Raw genomic sequence first — 22,842 nt, 5'->3', positions numbered from 1 at the left:
TATTTGAAAAGAAAAGAAAACCACTTTTGTCTATGAGTATTAAGACGGAAATAGAAAATAAACGTACAAACCTTCACAGTAATGAATAAAATTTGGGGTCTGTTGGATCACAAATTTTAAAAATTGGTTGTGAGGATTTAAAACATCAAATCACATCAAGCAAAAATAGATTTAAAAATATTTTGCACGTTTTTTACTTACCTTTGTAAATCTGTACCCACAGTAATCTATTTTTAGCACCAAAACAATAGATCATTTACTACATCCAGATTTAAACTATGGGTTTATTGAGGTAAATCCTTAAAAAACTTCAAAGGAAGTTTATTTCATATTCAAATACTACTTTTATAACATAGTTTAGTCAAAGTGTGTTCTGCTAATGGATCATTCTTGGTTTTAATTAGAAATTTAATTTTACTTATCTTCAGTCATGGACTTTTCATGTGGCTTTGATCTGTATTCTCAGGACCAAACAGCATTTAGGAGGTTCTGGTTTGTGTTGATCGTCAAGAAGAATGGTGAACAAAGAATTTGAGGAGCAATTCTCAGAAATGACTGCCGCAATTCTTCTGATGCCCAAGGAGCTAAAAAAGGAGATGGCAGCTGAGTTTAGAGAGCAGCTGAAAGAAGTGAAAGAAAGTCTCCAGCATGACATGCTGCTCATGGAGAAGAGGCTGGCAGACATATGTCTGCTGAAAAAAAAGCATGACTGCATGGAGACCACCAATGCAGAAGATGATGAACCGACTCTGAGCGGTAGCTCATCGGAAACGGAAGATGAGACCAACCAAATACTCAAGAAATTAACACACCATCAGACTGATTATTTCTTAAAGCTTTCCTTTGATGCTTACAGTGGTAGTGACTCCAGTGACTGTGAAAACTGGGATGAACAGGACAAACAGGTCCCCAGTGGGACTCTTGACGGCTTTCAGGCTGCAAGTGGGACTAAGAAAAACAGCTGTTCATCCTTTGATTCTGTGGAGTATGAAACCAGCCTAATGAAGGAATATACAGAAGAAAAGAACAAGAGGAGCCCATCCAACAGAATATTCATGACCAATATTCCAAAAAGCACAGGGGAAGGAGTTGATGCCAGCAACATAAAAGACACCGAGGCTTTGCTGATGGAGGCACAGTGGAAGAAATGGATGGATCAGCAGGAATTCAAAGGAAGCTTTCCGAAAGTCAAAAGACGTGAAAAAAGGAATACTCGAGACCAGAAAGGGTCAGCTGACAATGAATTAAAGAAAGAAACAAAGCAAAGTTCGGCAGCTGGACAGGAGAGGAGCGTGAAGAAAATAAGGAGAAAGCTCTGTAACTTTTTTGATTTTCAAACATCTTATAAGTGGCAGAAACTAGAAGAGGACTGAGACTCAAATTTGCAAACTTTAAGTTTTCTTGATACTTTATAAAATGTAAAACTTTGTTTGAGACATTTAAATCAGAAACAAGTTTTTCTTTGCTTGATGTTTGTTTTTAAGGAAATAAAGTACAAAACTGTGCTTTGTGTTTTCCCCCAAATAAGTTCCTACTCCCTTCTGTCTTTCTTCAGAAAAGTTGTGAGGAAGCTGAGAATTTCTTTTTATTATTATTACTCACATGAGAGATCTAGGAGGGAAAACAATCTCACGACAAATTGAGGTTTCCAGATACCTCCATCCATCTGCCTCCATCTTCAGAACCAGCTAAATCTTTCAGGGTCACTGGAACCAACCCAGCTGTTGTTGGGTGAAGTCAGAGTCACACACACAAAGAGACAATTTAGAGACACCAATTAACCCTTGAAGAAAGCTTTTGGACTGTGGAAGGAAGCCCCAGTGATTGAGAAATCCCACACATGCACAGGGAGAAGATACAAACTGCACACAACCAGGGCCTTCTTGCTGGGAGGCCTGGGTGCTAACCACTGTGCCACTGTGCCGCCCTTCCCAACATGTAAATAATTGTTTTCATCTTTACTACCCTTTGTTATTAAAGCAACGGAAATTCATCGGAACTTTCGAAAATGACAAAATTAGGAACTAGAATCTTCCCTTGCCAGGTTTGTCAATTTTTCTTTTGTCAGATTTTAGAAATGTAGTAAATTTACTTTGATAAATATTGTATTTACTTGACTATTCATGTGTAGTATATAAATCAGTTACATTCATTTTGTCCTTCTGTTTTACACTTACAAAGTTTTCAATAGATTACTTTAGTCAACAAAGAAAGAATGACCACCCTGCGATCGCTGTTGTAAATACAAACATTTCCCTTAACAAAAGCCATGATAAAACGAAAAACCTACCTGCGTTTTTTTACCCTTTAGCAACACACTGTTGCAGAATCAAGATTAGAGTCAACTGTAAATTTAAATGTCACTTCAGAAACATTTAAGGAACTGAAATTAAAACAAAGAAAACTCAGAAATTAATATTTTTTAACACTTGTTTTTGTAAGCCTGTACAATAAGAGGTTGTATTTTAGTAAACAACTGAATCAAGTCCAGTTATTTAACTGGTTATTTAGCTGGTTAGCACAAAGTTTATTAGGGTGTCATTTTCTGATCTCTGTGGGAATCCATATCAGTTATGCTCCAGTAGGTGGCACTAAGTTACTTCTGGGATGCATCAAGGAAAATCACTGACAAAAAAATTTCTAATAATGGAAACTGCCAGTTTTCTCTGTCAGTTCAGAAAAACTGCAATTATTTCACAAATATCTGTTGTCTCACAGTGTGGTTTAAGAACTTCCACACCTATTGAAATGCAGAGATTCTGTTGAGCTCTTAGAATAATGCTGTTTATGTTCTCTTTGGTCTATCTCCTTTGCCGTAAGTTACAGCATATGTTGAGAGACACAGCTTTTAAGAAAAATAAGGTTTGGACAATGTGTGGTTCATTAATAGTCGACTATAGACAGCATTCGCCCAAGTCAGAAAAAACATCTAATGTATTCTATAATAACTGAAGATGTGTTGACTCATATCCTATGTCACGTGGGAGTTTTGTCACAAAAAAACAGCAAAGGCAGAAAAAATAACCAAAACTCAGTCTCTGAAAGATGAAATCCTTTTTCCAGTCTACATCCAGCAAGACAAAACCCTAAATCTCTCTTTCAAACGGGACAGATCAGTAGTCTTTTTTTTCCGTCACTTTAGTCACTTTCATTATTATCTGATTCAAACCTGCAACATGCTTTAAAAAACAAAGAGATTTTGTAATTTCCCACAAGTGTTTCAAACAAGTGTTTCAAACAGCATCAACAATGATGACTGTTTGCCACAGACCAGGATGGCAATGTTACAAAATCTGCTGGGATTTTCTCCCAACAGGTAAGAGACTGTAAACACTATCATCTGTCTGCCCCTCCATTGCAGTTTTGTCTGTTTTTAATCTTCACCATGCTGGACGAAAATAAATGACTGAACATTATGAAAGAAATTAAAAATTAATGATTGGTATTTAAATATTAGGGCTGTAACTTAATTGATGAACTGATTTATATTCCAAAAATAGAACTATTATAATAGATGATAAATAATGGAAAACACTATTTGGATTGAGACACGGTAGATTTATTTAACTATAATGCAAAAACAGCCAAGTCACAGCGGACTACAAACGTGATGACAGCAAAAAAGGATCAAACCATCATTACAGTCCAATGGAAATAATTTGAATTCTGCAAAGACATGTGAACATACAGTTTGATAGAGTGTTCTAATAATGTTCTGTTTGTATTATTTTCATGTGGAAAAACAACAGTGAGATGAACTTTATGAAACTAAAATGTTAATGGATTTGCCATTAATTGATTGATTATAACTGATTATCTTGTAAGAAATACAAAGAATCTGGAAAACTTCTCCTGCACTGTTCAGTAAACATGTATTTCTCTCTTAGTCACATGATTTGAATTTTTAGTTAAAAATATGCTGGATCAATTTTAGGTCAATGAATCAAAACATTCAAAATGAACTAATATCGACTTTAAATTGGAACGACAACCACAAATTATGATATAAATCAAATCATTGAGATGAATCGTTAGACCTATTTTAAACATTTACTTTATAATAATAATATAATCCTGTTTTTATTCATTCTGACTGTGCTGTTTATTATTCAATAACATGAGAGCTCATATGACTACAGAGAGTTTAAAAGATCCAAAAAGCTTTCTGTAAAGAACCCCAATTATCCAGAGAACCTTGGGAAAATTGTCCTGAGAAATAAGAACCTTCACAGAGATCCTTAACCTTCGTCTCAGTAAATAATGACAGTGCCTAGACTATGATATGAATGCTCATTTGCACATTTTCAATATCCACTCACCACTAAGGAAGTGGGACCTGCAATGAGTTGCAAATGTTTGATTAGCATGAGGAGCAGGAAAAACATCCTGCAGCTTGCAGCCACAGGTCCACCTGTGTTACATTGTTGTCTTTTTCTCTGCCTGCATTTATCCATCTTTTCATCCTGTGCATCTCTTTTTCTCCCTTAAATTGTTATTGAGGTTACTAAGATTTTTAATAGTGTCAACCTACAAAACTGTAAAATAGCTCTGCTAATTATCTTTAGGTTTCTGCTGAAACCAACCTAACAATAAATAAATCCTGTGTGGCATCTCATTGCAGAATTTCAACTGTAATTTGGAACCCTTTGCTGCACAAATGTTCCCTTCTCACCACTGAGCTATAGTTTTGTCTTACTCAGCCCACCCATGATTGATCGATGAGGGCGGTTGCATTGGAAAGTGAATTATTTGGCTCCATCTGAAGACAGAGCAATTTATACCTCCTCCTTCATTCCACGGGTAAAAAGAAAAGCCTGGTTTGCCTTGTGAATACAGTGAATCACTGCGTGTAAGAAAGATAAAAGGAGTTTATTTTGGGTTATACCATCATTACAAGTCACTTCCCTCAAAATAAAGCAGCCACTTAAAAAGGCAGTCCCCCTTCCTGACATACTCGTATTAAAAGTCCTGATGTGTGTGTATGCAGGCACCTCGTGTGCATTAGCTTGGGAGCAACAGAGTATGTGATGAAATTGGCTGAGATGGTAGAGAACAATGCTGGAGGGAAACACAGAAGCTGGGCAGACTTCTCATCTTGTACCACACAGGCTGTTCTTACAGAAAAGGGATATGTGGGGGATTTGTCCTCCGAAAATGTCAGGGCAGACAGGATCAGAGGAAAGAAGGAGATATGCCAAGGAGACAAATGCAGGTAAAGATATCCCTCAAGGAGAGAGGTGACGATAGAACGGAAAAGGAGATCTAATTTTATTTGGTTCACTGATGTCCCCACTGACACCAACACTACAGGCTCAAATTCTTCTGGCCTAGAAGCTACCATTAGTACTAAAATATACTACAGCTTTACTTTGAATTGTGTATTATGTTATCCAAAAAACATTTGCAGAGAATTGAGTGCGTCCTTATTTATCCATCCATCCATTTTCTGAACACGTTTTATCCCTTACAGGGTCACGAGGCTGCTGGAGCCTATCCCTGAAAGCGGTGTACACTCTTGACAGGTCGCAGCATCCTTAATTATTCAATGCAATATTGTATCATTTGCTTAAGTCCGTGTCACACAGCCAGGACGTACATTTTGCACATATGGCACGGATGAAAATTGGTCATACGTGAATATACGTGGGGAAAACTGTGAAAAGTTTTGGTCTTTACATGAAATAAAACCTGCAATGAACACGTAAATCAACGTAGAACATGAACCGTGCGTGATTATTGCACTGTTTGTGTGCAATTCATTAGTGATTCATCCGTCAATTACGTAGCTTAAACCAGTGTTTTTCAACCAGTGTGCCGCGGCACACTAGTGTGCCGTGGAAAATTGCCCTCATTCACTGATCTCAAAACAATTACCATCTCCAGGAAATCAGCTCTTTGTTCATCCAAACAGGTCCTGATAAAACACTGAGTAGTTAGGAATATAAAATATCATAAAATACTTTTTTCTTTATTTGATTCTATTAAAGACATTTTGATAAGAATGACGGTAACGCGATTTAGCTGCAGCTATAACTGTTTTCTGAAAAGTCCCGCAGCTTTTACTGTCTCCACGACTCCACCAATCATTCTTGAAGGCTTAATCACATGTCATCAGTCTGACCAATCAGAAGTGTTTGAAGTCTTCACTTCCTTGTTCCAATTTAGCTCATAACTTTCTCAGTTCCAACAAAAACACCATCTAAAGCTCGTCTTTAGCGGTGTAGCTTTCCACAGAATCCGGTATCACACCGTAGAACAAGTGAACAAAACCATGAAGCTCAGAGACGCTAGTCTTTCTGCCGTTTTTTCTCAGTTTTCGCACTACATCTCCCATGATGCAATGGCTTGAAAGGGACAGCGCCTCAGCGTACAATGAGTCGTCCTTGTTACACGTCTTGAAAACACAACGAACATACAGTTTGTATGTAACTTAACTTTTATTACATCTTTTAGAAAAACATCTGCAACTTCCTGCTTTTTCTGCCACAATTATCGCAAAAATGCACGTCAGATTGCCGGGGGGGGGGGGCTGTAGATCAATACAGACTATGAGTTTCTGCTTTTTTTTTTTTTTTTTGGGACGCTGGTGTGCCGCGGGATTTTTGTCAAGGTTAAAGTGTGCCGTGGCTCAAAAAAGGTTGAAAAACACTGGCTTAAACATGATATGGCCGTCGTAAACACAATATAAAAGTTACAGTACATCGATGGTACATGCATAAAAAGTCCATTAGACATACATGAAACGGTCGTGGAAAGCCACAAATTTCAGATGCGTCTTACAAAAATCATGCACAATTATATAAGATTTACATAATAATTGTGTATAAACTACATAAAATATGTGTAAACTGCATAATTCTAAACTGAAAATTTTGAACTGCTCAAAACCGAATTTGTTCAAAAACCCGTTGGCCAATACCCTTGACGGACACTTACGAATTACGTATATCAGGCATGTATCACGAAAGACCGAAATTACATACGTTGAAAATGCGCAAAACTATTTACCTCCAAATTAGAACACCTGATAAACAGCAATGTCTTCCAGAGCTTTAACAAGTAGAGAAGCTGAACCAAAAAGCAGGAGAGCTGCTACTCAGAAAGACAGTGTGATTCTCTGTCTTCCACATGCTAAAAACATAGTTTACACTCAAAGGCAGTGAATGTCAGGATATGTGGTGGTGGACCCAAAAAGAAGGAGACTGGGTTTGTCCCAAGAACTTTGAACTTTAAATATGGCAGAAATAATTAACATTTAGCAGAGTGAACTTGTGACTCATAAGAGAAAAATAGGGGTGTTACAAAAGTTGGCCAAACAGAAAACAATGAAGTCAAAGTCCCATTTCAATCATCTTGAGCTCCAGTGTTCCCAGTGGTCTTTTAATTATGATTATGCCGTTTTCTAGGACATAGTTCCTGCAGAGCGGCAGTAGTTCATTAGAGATTCGCCTCTGAGTTGTGGGCAGGACTGTAGGCGTATAGCTTGTCCCCTTCCCATCGTCCATCTGTTTACTCTTTCTCCCACTAGTTTGCAGTCCCTCACAACCCCAACCTAACATTACTGTTACAACAAAAATGGTCAGCAATACTGGAGCTATCCAGTTGTACAGTTTTGAACCAGATGCCAGCTCAGATGAGGATAACAAAGATGTTCATGGATCTATTTGTCTACAGATGGATGCATCAGACTGGAGCGGAGCAGGGAGCCTGGGGCTTGCCGTAGTAGCTTCCAGGTCATCCTTACAAGCTTTTTAAAACTGCATTTTTTGTCTGCTCCTGATTCATTACAATTTGAATAAAGAAATACTCCGAAATGCAATTTAATTCTTAATTTTCTTTATATATATATACTGTATATATGATGGGGGATATATATATATATATATATATATATATATATATATATATATATATATATATATATATATATATATATATATCCCCCATCATCAGAAAAATGCTACAAGAACATGTTGAAAACACCAAAACACATTTTTCATCAGAATGGGCCATTAAGAAAACTAACTGTAATTGATACAGACAGAAAAAGCTGAGTGACTGAAAGCCTGGATCAGGTATGCAGTTATAAGGGGGGAAACAGAACACAACAAAAGAAAATTTCGCCAAAAAAGGTACTGATTCTCACAGAAAAGACAAACAATCTGAATTTCATACATAACTATAAATTCAGTTGTACTCTGTTTTCAGTCTGTAGTTCAACCATATGGCCTGAGGAGGTTCAGAGGAGAATGAGCTTGTCCAGAAGCAGATTGATGTCGTCACACACTGGTGCATCCCTTCCAAACATTACAGTTCATCATATGTGAGAGACTGCTAGAACAGAAATCCCACTGCTTGCATTTTACATGGAATTTATTGGACTGAATAGCATCTCTGACAGGATAACCTACTTTGCAATGTGCTGAATGATTAAACCTTAAGATGCTCCGTTTGAGCTAAACGAGATCATGAACAGAGAAAAGAGACTGTCCCTCCGTTCTTTACCATCAAAACATCTAACAAATTTGTGGCCAGTGGAACAGCAACATTTAAACCCACATCGGATTAATGGATGTCCAGTTATTTAATGGCTGCAAAACCTTAGACAAAGTAAAGAAAATTCAGATTATGCCTGAATTTATTTATGTTCTCTTTACAATTTCTGCTTTAAATGTATAACCTCATGCTTTATGTAGCTTTTCACAAAGACAGTTCTTAAAATATCAATTTAAAAAAAACATTTATTCATTATAAATATAACAATTGTTTGTCTAGTCCCACAAACAATTGTTCTTTGCCAAATATGGTACCATTTAAAGAGAAAGAAAAGATTAGTTACTAATACACCATTTTCCAACAAAGAACTCATTTTGTTATCAGAAGCCTTTTTGTGGGAGTGTTTAAATGAAAGTATTACAATAGATCAACTTCAATTATCTGAGAAAAGTTTGTCCTACAGTTCTCCTATAATTAGCAGGTTCTGCACTTTCTTTTATTTTATATTTCCTCCCAACATGACTTAGCTTTGAAAATACATTTATCCAAACTGAACAAGAGCTACAAGATCAAGCCCACATAGCAGGACACAACATCGTACCTCTGCACTCTTTTTAAAGTACGAATTCAATTACAGCTACAAGACAAATATATTGAGACCTTCAATTATCTCTAATTTCTGCTCAATCTCAAAGTTGGGAAACTTTCATTCCCACTTTATGAACTATGTGCTCACAGTGACAGGAATCTTTTCAATATTTCCTGTATTTGCTTACTGAAGCTACCACTAAATAGGTTTGAGGGGGTTTGAACCTATACTTCTACAATAAAAATAGTTTTTTTGTTGTTTTTTTTACACACAAAGATCATTCCTGTATGTGGAGAAACCAATCTTGAATTGTAGTAAGTTTTTTTAGAGGTTTATTTTGTTGTTTGTTTATTACTTAACTTCTATGCGTTTCCACCAACAGTTGTCTTTTACAAACTATTTGAAAATGCCACCAAGTTAAAATGGCAGCAGGTGATCTGTACTGGATACATTCTGCTCCTGTACAACTCATATATGTCAGACTAAACTCGTAGCAATTCACATGAGAGTCATGCAAAATCAATAAACTAAATACTATGTTATTATACCGTCAATAATTATCATTTAAAACTGTAGAAAATTAGTAGCAAACTTAGAAATACCAAAATAGAAAACATTTATAACACTCCAATTTGTATCAATTTATACAGAATCTATCTGTACATTTTTAATTAAATTAACTTCTATTTTAATTTGGATGCGCAGTAAGTATTTTTGTGCACTGACTCAGCAGAAAACACACGATTTATTAGCAATTCTTAGTAGTTGCAGAATCAAGACAGCCTGCTTCCATGATAACGCTGCTTCAAATTACTTAAGATTAAAACCTTTTTTTTTTTATAAATGAGACAGAGGTTTCTTAGTTAAAGATATACAGAAAAAGCCAACTAAATCAGAGCTTACATTATCTACGTGTTATGTCATTCTTTCATTTGGTTAGTTATAGTTTTAGTTAAGGAGTTGTTTTTGGATGTTAAAAGGGATTATTTATTTATTTAGTTAGTTCTACTGTAAATTCTTCCTGTCATATTTCTCCACTTCCAACACAACTGTAAGCCATTTCCTTGAGCAGAATCATTAATGAAATTGATTCCAGAACTTGGACAAAAGTCCACACCATCACTGACTTTTAAATCAAATGGTAAACTCTCTATTTTTCAAATCCTTATATTACCTAATTTCTTTAATGAGATTAAGGTAAAATTATAGAGGCATAATACAGATCAGCGGCATTATAATCAAATATTTTTCTTTTTTTTTAGAGTTTGAACAATGAAAAATTAAGTTTTATATACTCTGCGTTTAAAGGAAATGCTTGCCTGAGTTGTCTTTTGTGTATATTTTTACCAAACCTACAGTGTGTTATATACTGCATGTTATAAATAGTGCAATATTTGCTGTTTTTTAGTAGTTTTACAGGTTTTCCATGATTAAATTCACTAAAGGTTTAAAATCAAATAACCAATAAAAAAGTTTTAGTAAGGCATCAAGAGGAAAAATGCTTATGATGGCAAAAAGCTCAAGTTAAGGTTGGCATCTATCCATATAATGCAACTGTGTGATATAACAGACCAGATCTGCTGATATACCTTTTCATCTGCACTTAGAGACTTTGCAAAGTTTTACCAGCTTCTGCTTAGCACATGTTAAATCACCTGAGACAGAAGTCTGAATGGGGCTCAAAAGATTGGATCAATTTAATTAAAAATAAATTCAGCAGTATATACCATAAAAAAGCTCCAGTGAAGTTTCTCTTTGAAGTTCTAGCAGTCTCTCACAAAGAACAACTTTAATATGGTAAAAATCGTTCCCATGGTCTTTTAATTATGATTATGCAATTGAATCGGTGAATTCAATAAGGGCCCAAGTCCAAGAGGTTTGTTTTTCCAGGTAATGATTTTAATTGCATAGCTTAAAAGGAGGCTACACCAAATGATTAATACTTTACCCAGATTTAGCATCAGTTCATAGCTTATAAATGCTATAATATGAAGCACCTCACTTTCATGATTTCAGAGGACTAGCAAACTAAAGTCTCTGGACTTGGGCCCTTCTTGAATTAAACAGGGGCGCTGCCATTTTGGAAAACTAGTGCTGCCATCTATGGGATAAAGCTAAACCCATGCAAGAGAGGCCCAAGTCCAGGAATTTGGCCCCTCTTGCACGTAACCCTTAGGCTATCATAGGCACTTTGACATTGGGAGTTGGGTCATCTAGACCCACTAGACAGAGCTCTGAACCTTTTTTCTTCAATGATTTGTGATCTTCACTGGTGTCCATGGATTACATGAAATCTTTCCACCTATATCTATATATATAAGATAGCACAAGGGTTAATGCATTTTAAATGTCAAGCATAGTCAATACATTACAACAGACATGGGATTTTTTTTTGCACTTAATCAGATAGCTTTTCCATTGAAGACCATAAAACATATAAAATCTCTAATTTGAAAAATTGTGGACTTGGGCCCCTATTAAATTCACTGATTCAATTTTTAGGCAAACTTTTAAAAAAGGATTTCATTTTTTAGAATAAGGAAAACCTATGTAATTTTGTTGTGGATGCATCAGAACAGTGTGGAGCAGGGAGCTTGTGGCCTTCAGATATAGCTTTCTATGCACCTACAAGCTTTTTCCAACTGATTTTTTCCGTGTTCTCCTGATTCACAATGATTTAAATAAAGAAATACTAAGTAATGCAATTTTATTCTTCATCCATCCTGAAAAAAATGTCATAAGAACATATTGAAAAAAAACAAAAACAACATTTTCATCAGAGTGGGTCTTAAGCATTGGAATTAACTGAACTAACAGTGTTCAAATGAGTAGGGTCTTTGATGAACCTTTAAAATCCACTTTCTGTGATTACATGACCTGGCCGGATGAGAACATTTCCACAGCAGCATGTTTTGCTGCAAGCAAAGTGAGTAGGAGGATGGCATTAACCTTTGTGCAGTGTTGTGTTATTCCTACCATGACACAGGTGGATAAAGGTGGAGAGGATTTCATGTAATCCATGGACACCAGGGAAGATCAAAAATCATTGAAGAAAAAATGTTCAGCGCACTGTCTAGTGGGGTCTAGATGACCCCACTCCCAATGTTAAAGTGCCCTAGGATAGTACAAGGGTTAAGGTTCATATCATGTCATTTTTTTCCCCCTGCAGGTTGTTTCCTTGAATGTGCCCTTCCAAACAGACCAATTATCTCTTTGATTCTTTTGGAAACCCCTGACTCAGCACTCAGACAATACTCCAGCTGCAGATTGGCTGCAAATATGTGATGCACAATGGCAACTTTTTATGAAAGTGTGATTAAACATTGACCATGCGTTCAGTCACGGTCTCCAGGCAAGGGCACATGACAGATGGACTGTGCAAACTGGAACAGCGATGCTGGTGGCCGTTGAGTGATTGAAGGGAGCTTTTTGGAGTTCTCAATGATGCGAGACATTGTGAAAAGAAAAAACACTGCACATTTTGACCTTGCAGTTTCTTGCCAGTGAGTAGTGGTTGTAGCAGTTTTAGCCATCTGATAACTGAATCCTAAGCTTCATGAGAAAAAGTGAAGAAACCTCTAGGCTGGAATACCGTTCAGATGTCCCACTGACTGTCACACGACGCTGCAGCCTGACGTGAAACTTGTCCCCTAACCAAAAATACTAATCAAAGGAGTCTTGTCCACGGGGTTGTGTTACGATTATAATGTGTGACGTGCTCTTACTGTTTCAGCTGTCAGATGTGTCTGATGCTGCTCTTTACTCACAGAATCGCTTGCGTTTTTACGCAGCTGCTCCTCTTCTGACATCCCGGTGATCGGATCCATCACCAGCTTCTCAAAGCACGCCGACTCGAGAGAGGAGCTTTTCTGTTGGTGCAGCATCAGCTGGAACACGGGGAGTTTGGGGCTCCCGTGGGCCGTTAGCTCCGGTTTGCTCCCGGCGGCTCCAGACGCAGTGCCCAGAGTCTGTGTCAGAGGCTGACCGTCCGAGTTCAGCATCCCATCACCTGCGGGGCTTCCCACGCATGTATCCCCTTCAAATAGTGCAGGAGTGGAGCAGCGAAGGTTCGGCTGGGACGACGAAAAGACCCGGTCCAACGGTTTCTTTTTTCTCTTAAACATCCATAACCCAGATTCCTTTTTACTCCCATCCGCACCTCCAGCACCGCGACGCTCCGAGCCCAGTTTCGGGCTGAGCCATGGTTTGGTCTTCCCTTGGAAATTTTTCCACATTCTCCGCTGGTAGGACAGAGACTCGTGTCCCCGACTGGTTTCGTCTGCTTTGGCTGATTTTTGCTCCATGGTTCCTGTGCAGCAGCCAGCCAGCCTGAGAACCCTCTTCTTTCCGGTGCGCGGATGTCACAGTCGGGTGGCTGATGATGCCTGCGTGCCCCCCTTCTGATGATCCGCTTAGAGCGCCAAGACGGAGACGCGCAGAGTGATGGTGAAAGGGGGTGTCAATCTTACAAACCACCTTTCAGAAAGCCTACTTGCAGAAGCTGTAAAAACAATTTCTATAAAGAAAATTAAATATTTCTGTCAAAGTTTTAATATACCTCAAATCCAACGTTAACGCAAACTAAAAGGTTTCTGTGGAATTTCCTGAGAAGATCTTTATGCATGGTTTAAAGTCTGCGAGTTAAACTGGAGGAGATAAGTCAAACTTCCCTACCGATTGTTTCATACTCAAATGAATGACGAAATGCGCACCGCGCCTCCCTCTGGCCAACCCCTTCACTTGGCTCTGCATGCAAGATATTGCGTAATAAAAAAAAAGCCTAGTGCCTTGTGGAGACGTGCATGATTCAGCAGTGGCTCCCTTGTCAGCCCCATGTCACTGCGTGAACCACATGTGTTTGTTTGTGCACTCCTGGATTCCATCCTGAAGCCACGTTTTTGATGGAACTTCAGTCGACCTTTCTGAAAGGATGTAAATATTCTTTACATGCATGCTCCTCCACTGCAACCATGTCTGGATGTGTTTTCCCTACCAAATAGGTCAAGCCTGGGTAAGTGTTATCACCCACGTTCAGCAGCCAGCAGGCAGCACTGAGCTGCTTCATCCAGTTGCAGTTCTGCTCTGATGTGCATAATAACTCATTACATCTTCCCCTCTGGCCTTTGTTTCCGTGCTGCCCTGTTCTTCCTTCTTAGTTAACATTGTGCATATTTTCAAATAAACAAAACAAGTAACTAAGCCAGAAATCGGAGGTCATGGAAGGAGCATTTGTATCTGCAGACACAGGGTTGACCAAGTATTTATTTGTAATTTAACTAGATGAAACTGAGAATATGAGGCCAATCTCTGCTGTCAGCTGCCATGAGCTTAACCACTACGCCAGTGTGTAACTCCTAAATCTGCACTCTCAATGCATCAATCTCTTCCCAACTTGGCTTTTTTCTTTCTGTGCCTATTTCATTTAATTAGACACTTTCACTGAAGCTAAAGACTGAGCACACTCTTGTTCAGCCCTAAATTTAATGTTTGAGGTTTCATAAAATGGTGCTCCATATTTACAACATCCCATGAAAGATTGTTTTTCTATTTATGTAAGAAAAATAAAGCTGAAATGCAGCAGTCCATGGAAAACTAAGAACTTGCAGCATTAAACGCACAATACTAAATCTATTAAGCATACACTTTATGTAATGTGACTTACACCTTCTGAGCAGCATGTTTGCAGTACAGGATCATTTTTAAGGACACTTTGACATGCAAAGTGGAGAAGTTAGGTTAAATCGTCTGTGTTGAGAAAGCATTTCCATATTTTAAACCTAAGAGTACATTTTTACTATGTGTTTCTTTAGAGACACCCATGACCCTGAACGCGACAACCCAAGTGTAGAAGATGGAGGGATGGACTTTAAAGGCAATAAAATCTCTTCAGTCAAAGTTGGAGCCTAATTATAGCAACTAACCTTGCTGACTTGTTCCTTCAGTTTTATGTTTTTGTCATCACCCACAGTACAACCTGAACTTCTCCAGCATTTTCTAATCTTCTTGGATCACAGAGTCAGACATAATCACAGGTCCCTTTTTGCAATCCAAGTCAAGTCCTCACAGTTATGATTGAAATAAATATGCTATCGTCACAAACTGTCATTGAACTTCAATTTGCATGGACACAAGAACATGCAGTTTCTGTATTCTCAAGAAAAAAATGTAAACAGAACGTTTCATTTTTTGACCAATTAGCTAAAAATAACAATAAACAAATTGACATTGATCACAAGTCCCAAACCTCACGTCTCAAATCTTTGAAGTACCAATTCAAGTCTCAGTTTTTCTTGTCTAAGCTGGCATCTGGCTCAAAACTGTACAGCTGGATATCTCCGATATTGCTCGCCATTTTTGTTGCAGCGGTAATGCTAGGTTGGGTTTGTGAGAGGCTGTAAGCTAGGAGAGAATGTAAACAGAGCACTCAGTTATGTGTGGCGGGAAGGGGGGCCTGGGTTGCTCCGCACCAACAGTCTCACCCACAACTCAGAGGCAAACATTTCTAATGAACTACTGGAAAATGGCACAGATTTGGGGGTTTTTGGCACAAAAAAATAGCATAATCATAAATAAAAGTCCATCGGGAATGCTTTTAAAGTAGATCAAAAGTAGATTGGAGTGGATGTTAAGTTTGAGCATCAAGTCCAAGCACCTTTCTCTGCCAATAAAAAAAAAATCAAATCACTATGTACATCAGAGGAAATGAGTTTTACTTCCTTTAGGTAGTTGGGCTGCAAATAAGGCTGTGAATGTCTTGAAGGCTGTAGTAAATCATCTTGATAAAAATCCAAATTTATTCCTTCTTAGCTTGCATGACCTTAACCTATTAAATCAGTGGCAATCAAATTACCTTCAGGTCTAGTCCTTTTCTCTCAGCTGCTTTAAATTCATTAAGCACTCCTGGTAAACAAATCTACAGCTGCTGATAATGGTTTCACGATATCTGAAAAGGTAGCTAAAGCCATCAAGATAAGACTAGTTAGTGCTAGAAATTGCAGCAGACATTCATCACATAATTTAAACCATCACACAGGTTTCAGGTGTTCACGTTTCACATAACTTCTCATACTTCTCCCCTGTTCTGCTACTCCTGTTTATCACCGGCACAGCTTTGTGCCCATAAACTCCCTGCTGATCTGATTACATGTGATAGAATGGTGCGGTGTCTAAATAAAGCTTGCTTGACTTTTCATCTGCTGCAGTTAATTTATGTTAAATCTGTGTAAGAAAATGAAAGTTGTGTGCAAACAAATCCTGCCCAGTTAGGTAGTAAACAGCTGTTATTCAAAGAGCAGAAGTGTTTGCTCATCGCACACTGAATTTTAACTCTACAGAAACGTGCAACGCTGATTCACGGTTGAGAAGAACAACAACAAGCTTCCCTCTGGTTACAACTTGAGTGCAGCAGAACACTAAAATGAAATATCCAGATTCACCAGGACTTTATAAACAGATCTTTAACATGATGATGTGACGAATTTAGAAATAACAAGAATATTCAACCTTTATAAATCTTAAATCACACTATCATTGACCTCTCAGTCAGGGCAAAGCGAATTGAAATGTTAATGTTGTGACAATGCTGAGATACAGAGGTTAATCTCTGATTGGAGGATCGCAGATTCGGTTCCTTCCTTTCCCACCCTAATATTGAAGTGACCTTGGGCAAGACACAGTCCATCCATCCAGAACCCACTTTAATCCCTTTCGGGTACATGGGACTGCTTGAGCCAACCCAGCAACTGTTGGGTGAAGTCACGGCACAGTCTGAACAAGTTGCCAGTCTGTTACAGGGCTACACAGTCATACACACACACTAAGGGCAGTTTGGAGATCCCAATTAACCTTTGAAGCATGTTTTTGGACTGTGGGGGGAATCTAGAGCTCCCAGAGGAAACCCATGCATGCACAGGGAGAACATGCAAACTCCAAACAGAAAGGACCAAGCAGGGATTCGAACCAGCCAAACCCCGCATTGTACCTAGTGGAAGTATGTTGAAGTGGAAGTATGTTGGCGACAGGTATGATAGCAGAGCAGCCATCAGTGTATGAATGTGTGTATGCAGGGGTGAATGGGACTGCAACCTTAAAGTGCTGTATGCTTTTATCAAAGGTAGAGAAGCGCTATATAAGGACACGCCATTCACCATTTAAAATGTTTTTTTACTCCATTTTTACTGCAATATTTATGGATTTATTCTGACTAAACACTGAAGCCACAAGACTGGACTGTCACCTCTAAACAGGGCGGGTCAAACTCATCATATGTCACCTCAGCCCACTGCACAGAGAGTGTTAGTACAGCAAAGCAGTACATGATGCATTTCTCTGTTGTTTTTTTCTCATTCCTAAAATAAATTTACTCTACCACCCACTGACTGTGGAGCAACTTTTCACAGTCTAACAGCGTTCCTATCACTTCTGGCACTTTCAGTGACTTCACATAAAATTATTTCTGTTTCTCCTTCCTTTGTGGTGTTTTTAGTTGATGACACATTTTGGATGCTGATTAGAGTGCAGCTCGTTGTTCTGTTTGTGAAGATCACAGTCACGTTGGTTTGCTATGCAATTATCCTAACTGCAATATTTTTCTCATTTCCTGATTCCACTGATTAATGCATCTGTGTAATTGGAGATGATGAAGCACATCAAACACATTATGCTGTGCTGTAGCATAGTGTTTTGCATTCGTCTTTATTTGTGTGGCTTCAGAGGTCATTTTCTCAAACAGCTCATTTAGAAAAAAATACACAAATAGATTTTGCATTGATTTGACTCCAAGAATCTGGGTAGTGAGCCATTACCAGAAATTATCATAGATTTACATTCACAAAGAGTTGTATATGTGTAAAAATTTAGTTGTACCATCTTATAAGGGGCAAAGGAAAGAGGATTTGCTAATGAGACTTAAGAAAGTTGTTCCTCAAATGTGGTACAACATTCAGGAGTTCTGCTTTGTGTAATGGTTTCACACAAATTGTGGTTTTGAGATAAATGTTTCATAAAACTGACAAAAGTTACAATGCCCCATTTGTTTCTTCAGTATTTTGAATAAATATAATTCTTTTGTATCCAAAAAGGTTTTGGTTTAACTTATGTATTCTGAATTATGAGACTGTTCTGGCCTCATATATATGTAAGGACAGCACATAATCGAACTGTAAAGGGGGCTGCCAAGCTCAGGACAGCAGTGGATTTAAAGCTCAGAAAACTGAGGGTTTGGGTAGGACACATTCAGTTTATGCTGGTAAAGGTACGGTGGCCCTGAAGTGCAAATCACACCAACAAATCACTCAATGCAAAAACATAGTAAAACTCACAATGTTATTTCGGAAAAACAAAAAAATAAAAAAACCAACATTACATTTCAATAATAACAACAAAATTCCAGAAACCAAAATGTAAAAAAAATAATAATAATATTTCGGAAAACAAAGTTCATAAATCAAAATGAATGAAAATGGAAAAAAACATGGAAAGGTAAGTTTTATAGGACATCACTGATTGGACGATGATGTTTGAGTTTCAAAAACGACGGAAAGCAGAACGGTAAACAGCTGACAGCAATCACAGAAAAAGCCACTGTGGCCTCTTCTGATAGAAAATGTGAACAAATGTCAACAGTCATGTCCATTAACATCCCATAATACCTTCTTTTTCTGTTTTTATATTTTCTTTAATTTGTAAGATTACATTTTGGGGGGGTTTTCCCCCCCAAAACGTTTATTTTTTATTGTTTTACATATAAGAGATACAGACCATAGATGTTAAGACACAAAGCTCCTCACCATGCATGGAGGGTTCCATCCCAAATCCAGCACCCTGAGACTGTACGCTAGCCGCAAGGACTGAGGCCGAGAACTAGTGAAAGTAGAAGCCACTATCCAGGATGAAACACCCAAGATGCATGAATACATCAAGCTCAAGGCCACAACTGACAGTGTGCTCAGTGAATGTCTCAATGGAGAGCAGAGGATACAGTGCTGGAGGACAGATCCTCATGGGAGGACAAACCCCTGCATGGGATGTACCACCGGACCATAAATGAAGTGCCTGATATTAAGAAGTCCTACCAATGGCTAGAAAGGGCTGGCCTACAGGACAGCACTGAAGCGCTCATCCTGGCAGCTCAGGAACAAGCCCTGAGCACCAGAGCCATAGAGGCTCAGATCTACCACACCAGACAAGACCCAAGGTGTAGGCTGTGCAAAGATGCGCCTGAAACAATCCAGCGCATAAGTGCACGGTGTAAGATGCTGGCAGGGAAAGCATACTTGGAGCGCCAAAATCAACTGGCTGGAATAATATACAGAAACATGTGTGCAGAATATGAACTGGAAACCCCAAGGTCAAAATTGGAAACACCCCCAAAGGTTGTAGAGAATAAAAGGGCAAAGATCCTGTGGGACATCCAGAACCAGACTGATAGGATGGTAATGGAGAACCAACCAGACATTGTTGACATTGTAATGGTGGAAAAAGCCTGGCTATGCAGCTATTCACAGAGAGGGAGGGAGGTCCCAAATATTGTCATTTCCAACAACATTTTGTTTTTGTGCTCAGTTTATTTCCTATTGACTATCCCCATTAGCTGGGGGGAGGAAGGTGGGAAAGGGGTGGGGGATTTGTGTGTAGGTCTAGGGAGGGGGTTCCATTTTAACTTTTGTGCTTGTTTTTTTTTTTTGGTTTGTTTAATGTAAAGCTTGTTGTGTTGTGGTTTTTTTTAAGAAAATAAATAAAGATTGATTTGATTTGAAATATTCGTTTTGAAATGTTTAAAATTCTCACTGTGAGAAACAAATACTGTTTTCTGTTGTTATCCTGGGTCTTGAAGGATTGCCTTTCATAAGCGAAAAAGCATTTAATTTAGCCACATTTTGCAGAGAAACCCTGTTTTGCTAACCTGTACCCCTTTCCCTAATATACTGACACTCCTGCAGAATGTTAATCCTGCAGATTAAAATTAATAGTATAGCCCCCAATAATAAAAACATGTTGTTTCAATGAAATGTCATTTTGTGATTGTATTTAAATAGTGCATGCTCAGTAACAACTGACAGAAACTAAAGAAGGTCTGCTTTCTGCTGTCATCCAAAGAATAACATGCATTGTTATTTGGTAAACTGGAGCTTAATGTGGATCTTATTATATAACAGCTACAACATATTCTTTTAGAAGATGATATGTGAATTGAATCGAGCAGATTAAATCAAGGATATTGTCAGAGGTTTGTATGGAGAATTTCCTTTACAAATCAATTTGAAAATTAATTATATCAAAAATAAAACTTAAAGTGCTGATTTATCCAATTGTAGAATGTCACTGTCACCACAACTATTCTCAAGCATGCTCACTCACACAGTGACTCAGCCAGCACCCACTTATGCTGCACAGGGTGGTAAATCACTGAGATGGCAGCCCATTAGCTGTTGGCCAATGGCAAACTCACACGGCATAAAAAATAATTGAAAATGCAGAGAAAGTAGGTCACCATCATTACTTGTTAGACCTGACTGGCCTCTGTGGTGCTGCAGAAGATCCCCTAACTTGATTCAGCAAACCACAGAGGGTCTGAAGTTTATTCAATAAAGAGGACAACACAAGAACATCCAGCATGTTTGGGGTTCTTCCAACACTGGTTCAACACTTTGGGGTAGAACCAACAATATGTGGCACAACCTTAACACAGTAAGCATAAATCAAATACTTTCTGTGGAAAAACGAGGCAGAACCACAAGAACAATCATGAGACTTGTGTTGCCCTGCTTCTACAAACAAGCAAAAACATTTCCTCATTGCGTAGTTTCTTCTTTTAAGAAGCTTTTCTGTCCTCCACCAGTTAGCTGTATTAAAAGCCCCTGTTTGAACTCTTTATGTGTCATGGATACTTTGCAGAGTTTGTGATTACCAAACATTTTTTAGCTCCATAGACTGCACTGAAATCTGCACTCCAACTCACCGACTAAATCAAATAGTTGTGACACAATTAATTAAAAATAAAAATGTTCTATAGTATACAGGTATTTCTTCGTATTATTTATGTAATATACATAATAACGCCACTCTCACCCTTCCGCGGGTGGTTTCTCACACAAGCTCGGGTCCTCTACCAGAGGCCTGGGAGCTTGAGGGTCCTGCGCAGTATCTTAGCTGTTCCTAGCACTGCGCTTTTCTGGACTGAGAGGTCTGAGGTCTTTCCAGGTATCTGTTGTAGCCACTCCTCCAGATTGGGGGTTACTGCCCCGAGTGCTCCAATTACCACAGGCACCACTGTCACCTTCACTTTCCAGGCTTTCTCCAGTTCTTCTATGAGTCCCTGGTATTTCTCCAGTTTCTCATGTTCCTTCTTCCTGATGTTCCCATCGCTTGGCACTGCCACATCCACCACGGCTTTCCTCTGTTCTTTATCCACCATTACAATGTCTGGTTGGTTCTCCATTACCATTCTATCAGTATGGATCTGGAAGTCCCAAAGGATCTTTGCTCTTTCATTCTCTATCACCTTCGGAGGTGTTTCCCATTTTGACCTTGGGGTTTCCTCGGCCTCCTTCCTTACGGCTAGCATACAGTCTCAGGGTGCTGGATTTGAGATGGAACCCTCCATGCATGGTGAGGAGCTTTCGTGTTTTAACATCCGTGGTCTGTATCTCTTCCTTTGGCCATCTTAATATTCCTGCAGGGTATCTGATGACTGGCAGTGCGTAGCTAATTATTGCCCAGGTCTCATTTTTGCCATTGAACTGGCTTCTCAGGACTTGCCTTACTCGTTGGAGGTATTTAGCTGTTGCAGCTTTCCTTGTTGCCTGCTCCAGGTTGCCATTTGCCTGCAGAATTCCATGGTACTTGTTACTGTCCTCAATGCCTGCTATTGTTCCTTCTGGGAGTGAGACCTCTTTTGTGTGGACTACCTTGCCTTTCTTTGTCACCATCCGGCTGCATTTCTCGAGCCCGAATGACATCCCAATGTCAGTACTGTAGATCCTGGTGGTGTGGATCAGGGAGTCAAAGTCACGCTCACTCTTAGCATATAGCTTCAAAGTTTCCAGAAGACTTTCAGGCGGTACATCACTCAACCGTTGTAGCTGGTGTCGGGGTTGCCTAGTGTTCATTCTAGACATGGTCTTGTCTTTCAGGTCAGTTGCTGCGTATATAAATACACTGACCAAAAATATAAACGCAACACTTTTGTTATTGCTCCTATTTTTATGGTATGAACTCAAAGATGTGAAACATTTTCCCCATACACAAAATAACCAGTTCTCTGAAATATTGTTCACAAATCTGTCTAAATCTGTGATAGTGAGCACTTCTCCTTTGCCAAGACAATCCATCCCACCTGACAGGTGTGCCATATCAAGATGCTGATTAGAAAGCATGATTATTGCACAGGTGTGCCTTAGACTGGCCACAAGAAAAGGCCACTCTGAAATCTTCACAGATGTAGACAGATTTGTGAACAATATTTCAGAGAACTGGTTATTTTGTGTATGTGGAAAATGTTTCACATCTTTGAGTTCATACCATAAAAAATGAGAGCAATAGCAAAAGTGTTGCGTTTATATTTTTGGTCAGTGTATATATATATATATAATTTCCGGACTACAAGCCGCCACTTTTTTCCTGCGCTTACAATCCTGCGGCTTATTCAGTGACGCGGCTAATTATTGGATTTTATTGGCGGCCGCCGTGTACGTATTTTTGGACACAGTGAATAGTTTGAATTCTCTAACATCAAACACAAGTCATTTGTTTTTCAA

At 38.6% G+C, this 22,842-nt stretch overlaps 1 protein-coding gene and 1 long non-coding RNA gene across 6 annotated transcripts in view; one reads left to right on the top strand and one right to left on the bottom strand.

The window, feature by feature from the left end:
• The window catches only part of LOC101168873 (uncharacterized), a 1,956-nt gene extending 451 nt beyond the window's left edge, over positions 1-1,505 (top strand). The window contains exon 2 of the long non-coding RNA XR_013658155.1: positions 467-1,505. This is a non-coding gene — a long non-coding RNA (uncharacterized LOC101168873). The remainder of the gene's footprint in view (positions 1-466) is intronic.
• The window catches only part of mctp1a (multiple C2 domains, transmembrane 1a), a 140,344-nt gene extending 126,567 nt beyond the window's left edge, over positions 1-13,777 (bottom strand). For 4 of the 5 annotated variants that reach the window (XM_020706012.3, XM_004072648.5, XM_078952867.1 and 1 more), the window contains exon 1: positions 12,853-13,521. In XM_020706012.3, the coding sequence (XP_020561671.1) occupies positions 12,853-13,389 (537 nt within the window). In that variant the 5' untranslated portion in view covers positions 13,390-13,521. Of the gene's footprint in view, positions 1-12,852 lie in introns of all 5 variants that reach the window. The other variant, XM_078952866.1, reaches the window with a different exon arrangement.
• Between the last annotated feature and the right edge of the window lie 9,065 nt (positions 13,778-22,842).

The sequence above is a fragment of the Oryzias latipes genome, chromosome 9 (genome assembly GCF_053564925.1).
Source record: "Oryzias latipes strain Hd-rR chromosome 9, Olatipes_Hd-rR_3.1".
Lineage (NCBI taxonomy): Eukaryota > Metazoa > Chordata > Actinopteri > Beloniformes > Adrianichthyidae > Oryzias > Oryzias latipes.
The sequence above is the reverse complement of the archived record's forward strand: the minus strand, read 5'-3'. Positions and strand labels throughout refer to the sequence as shown.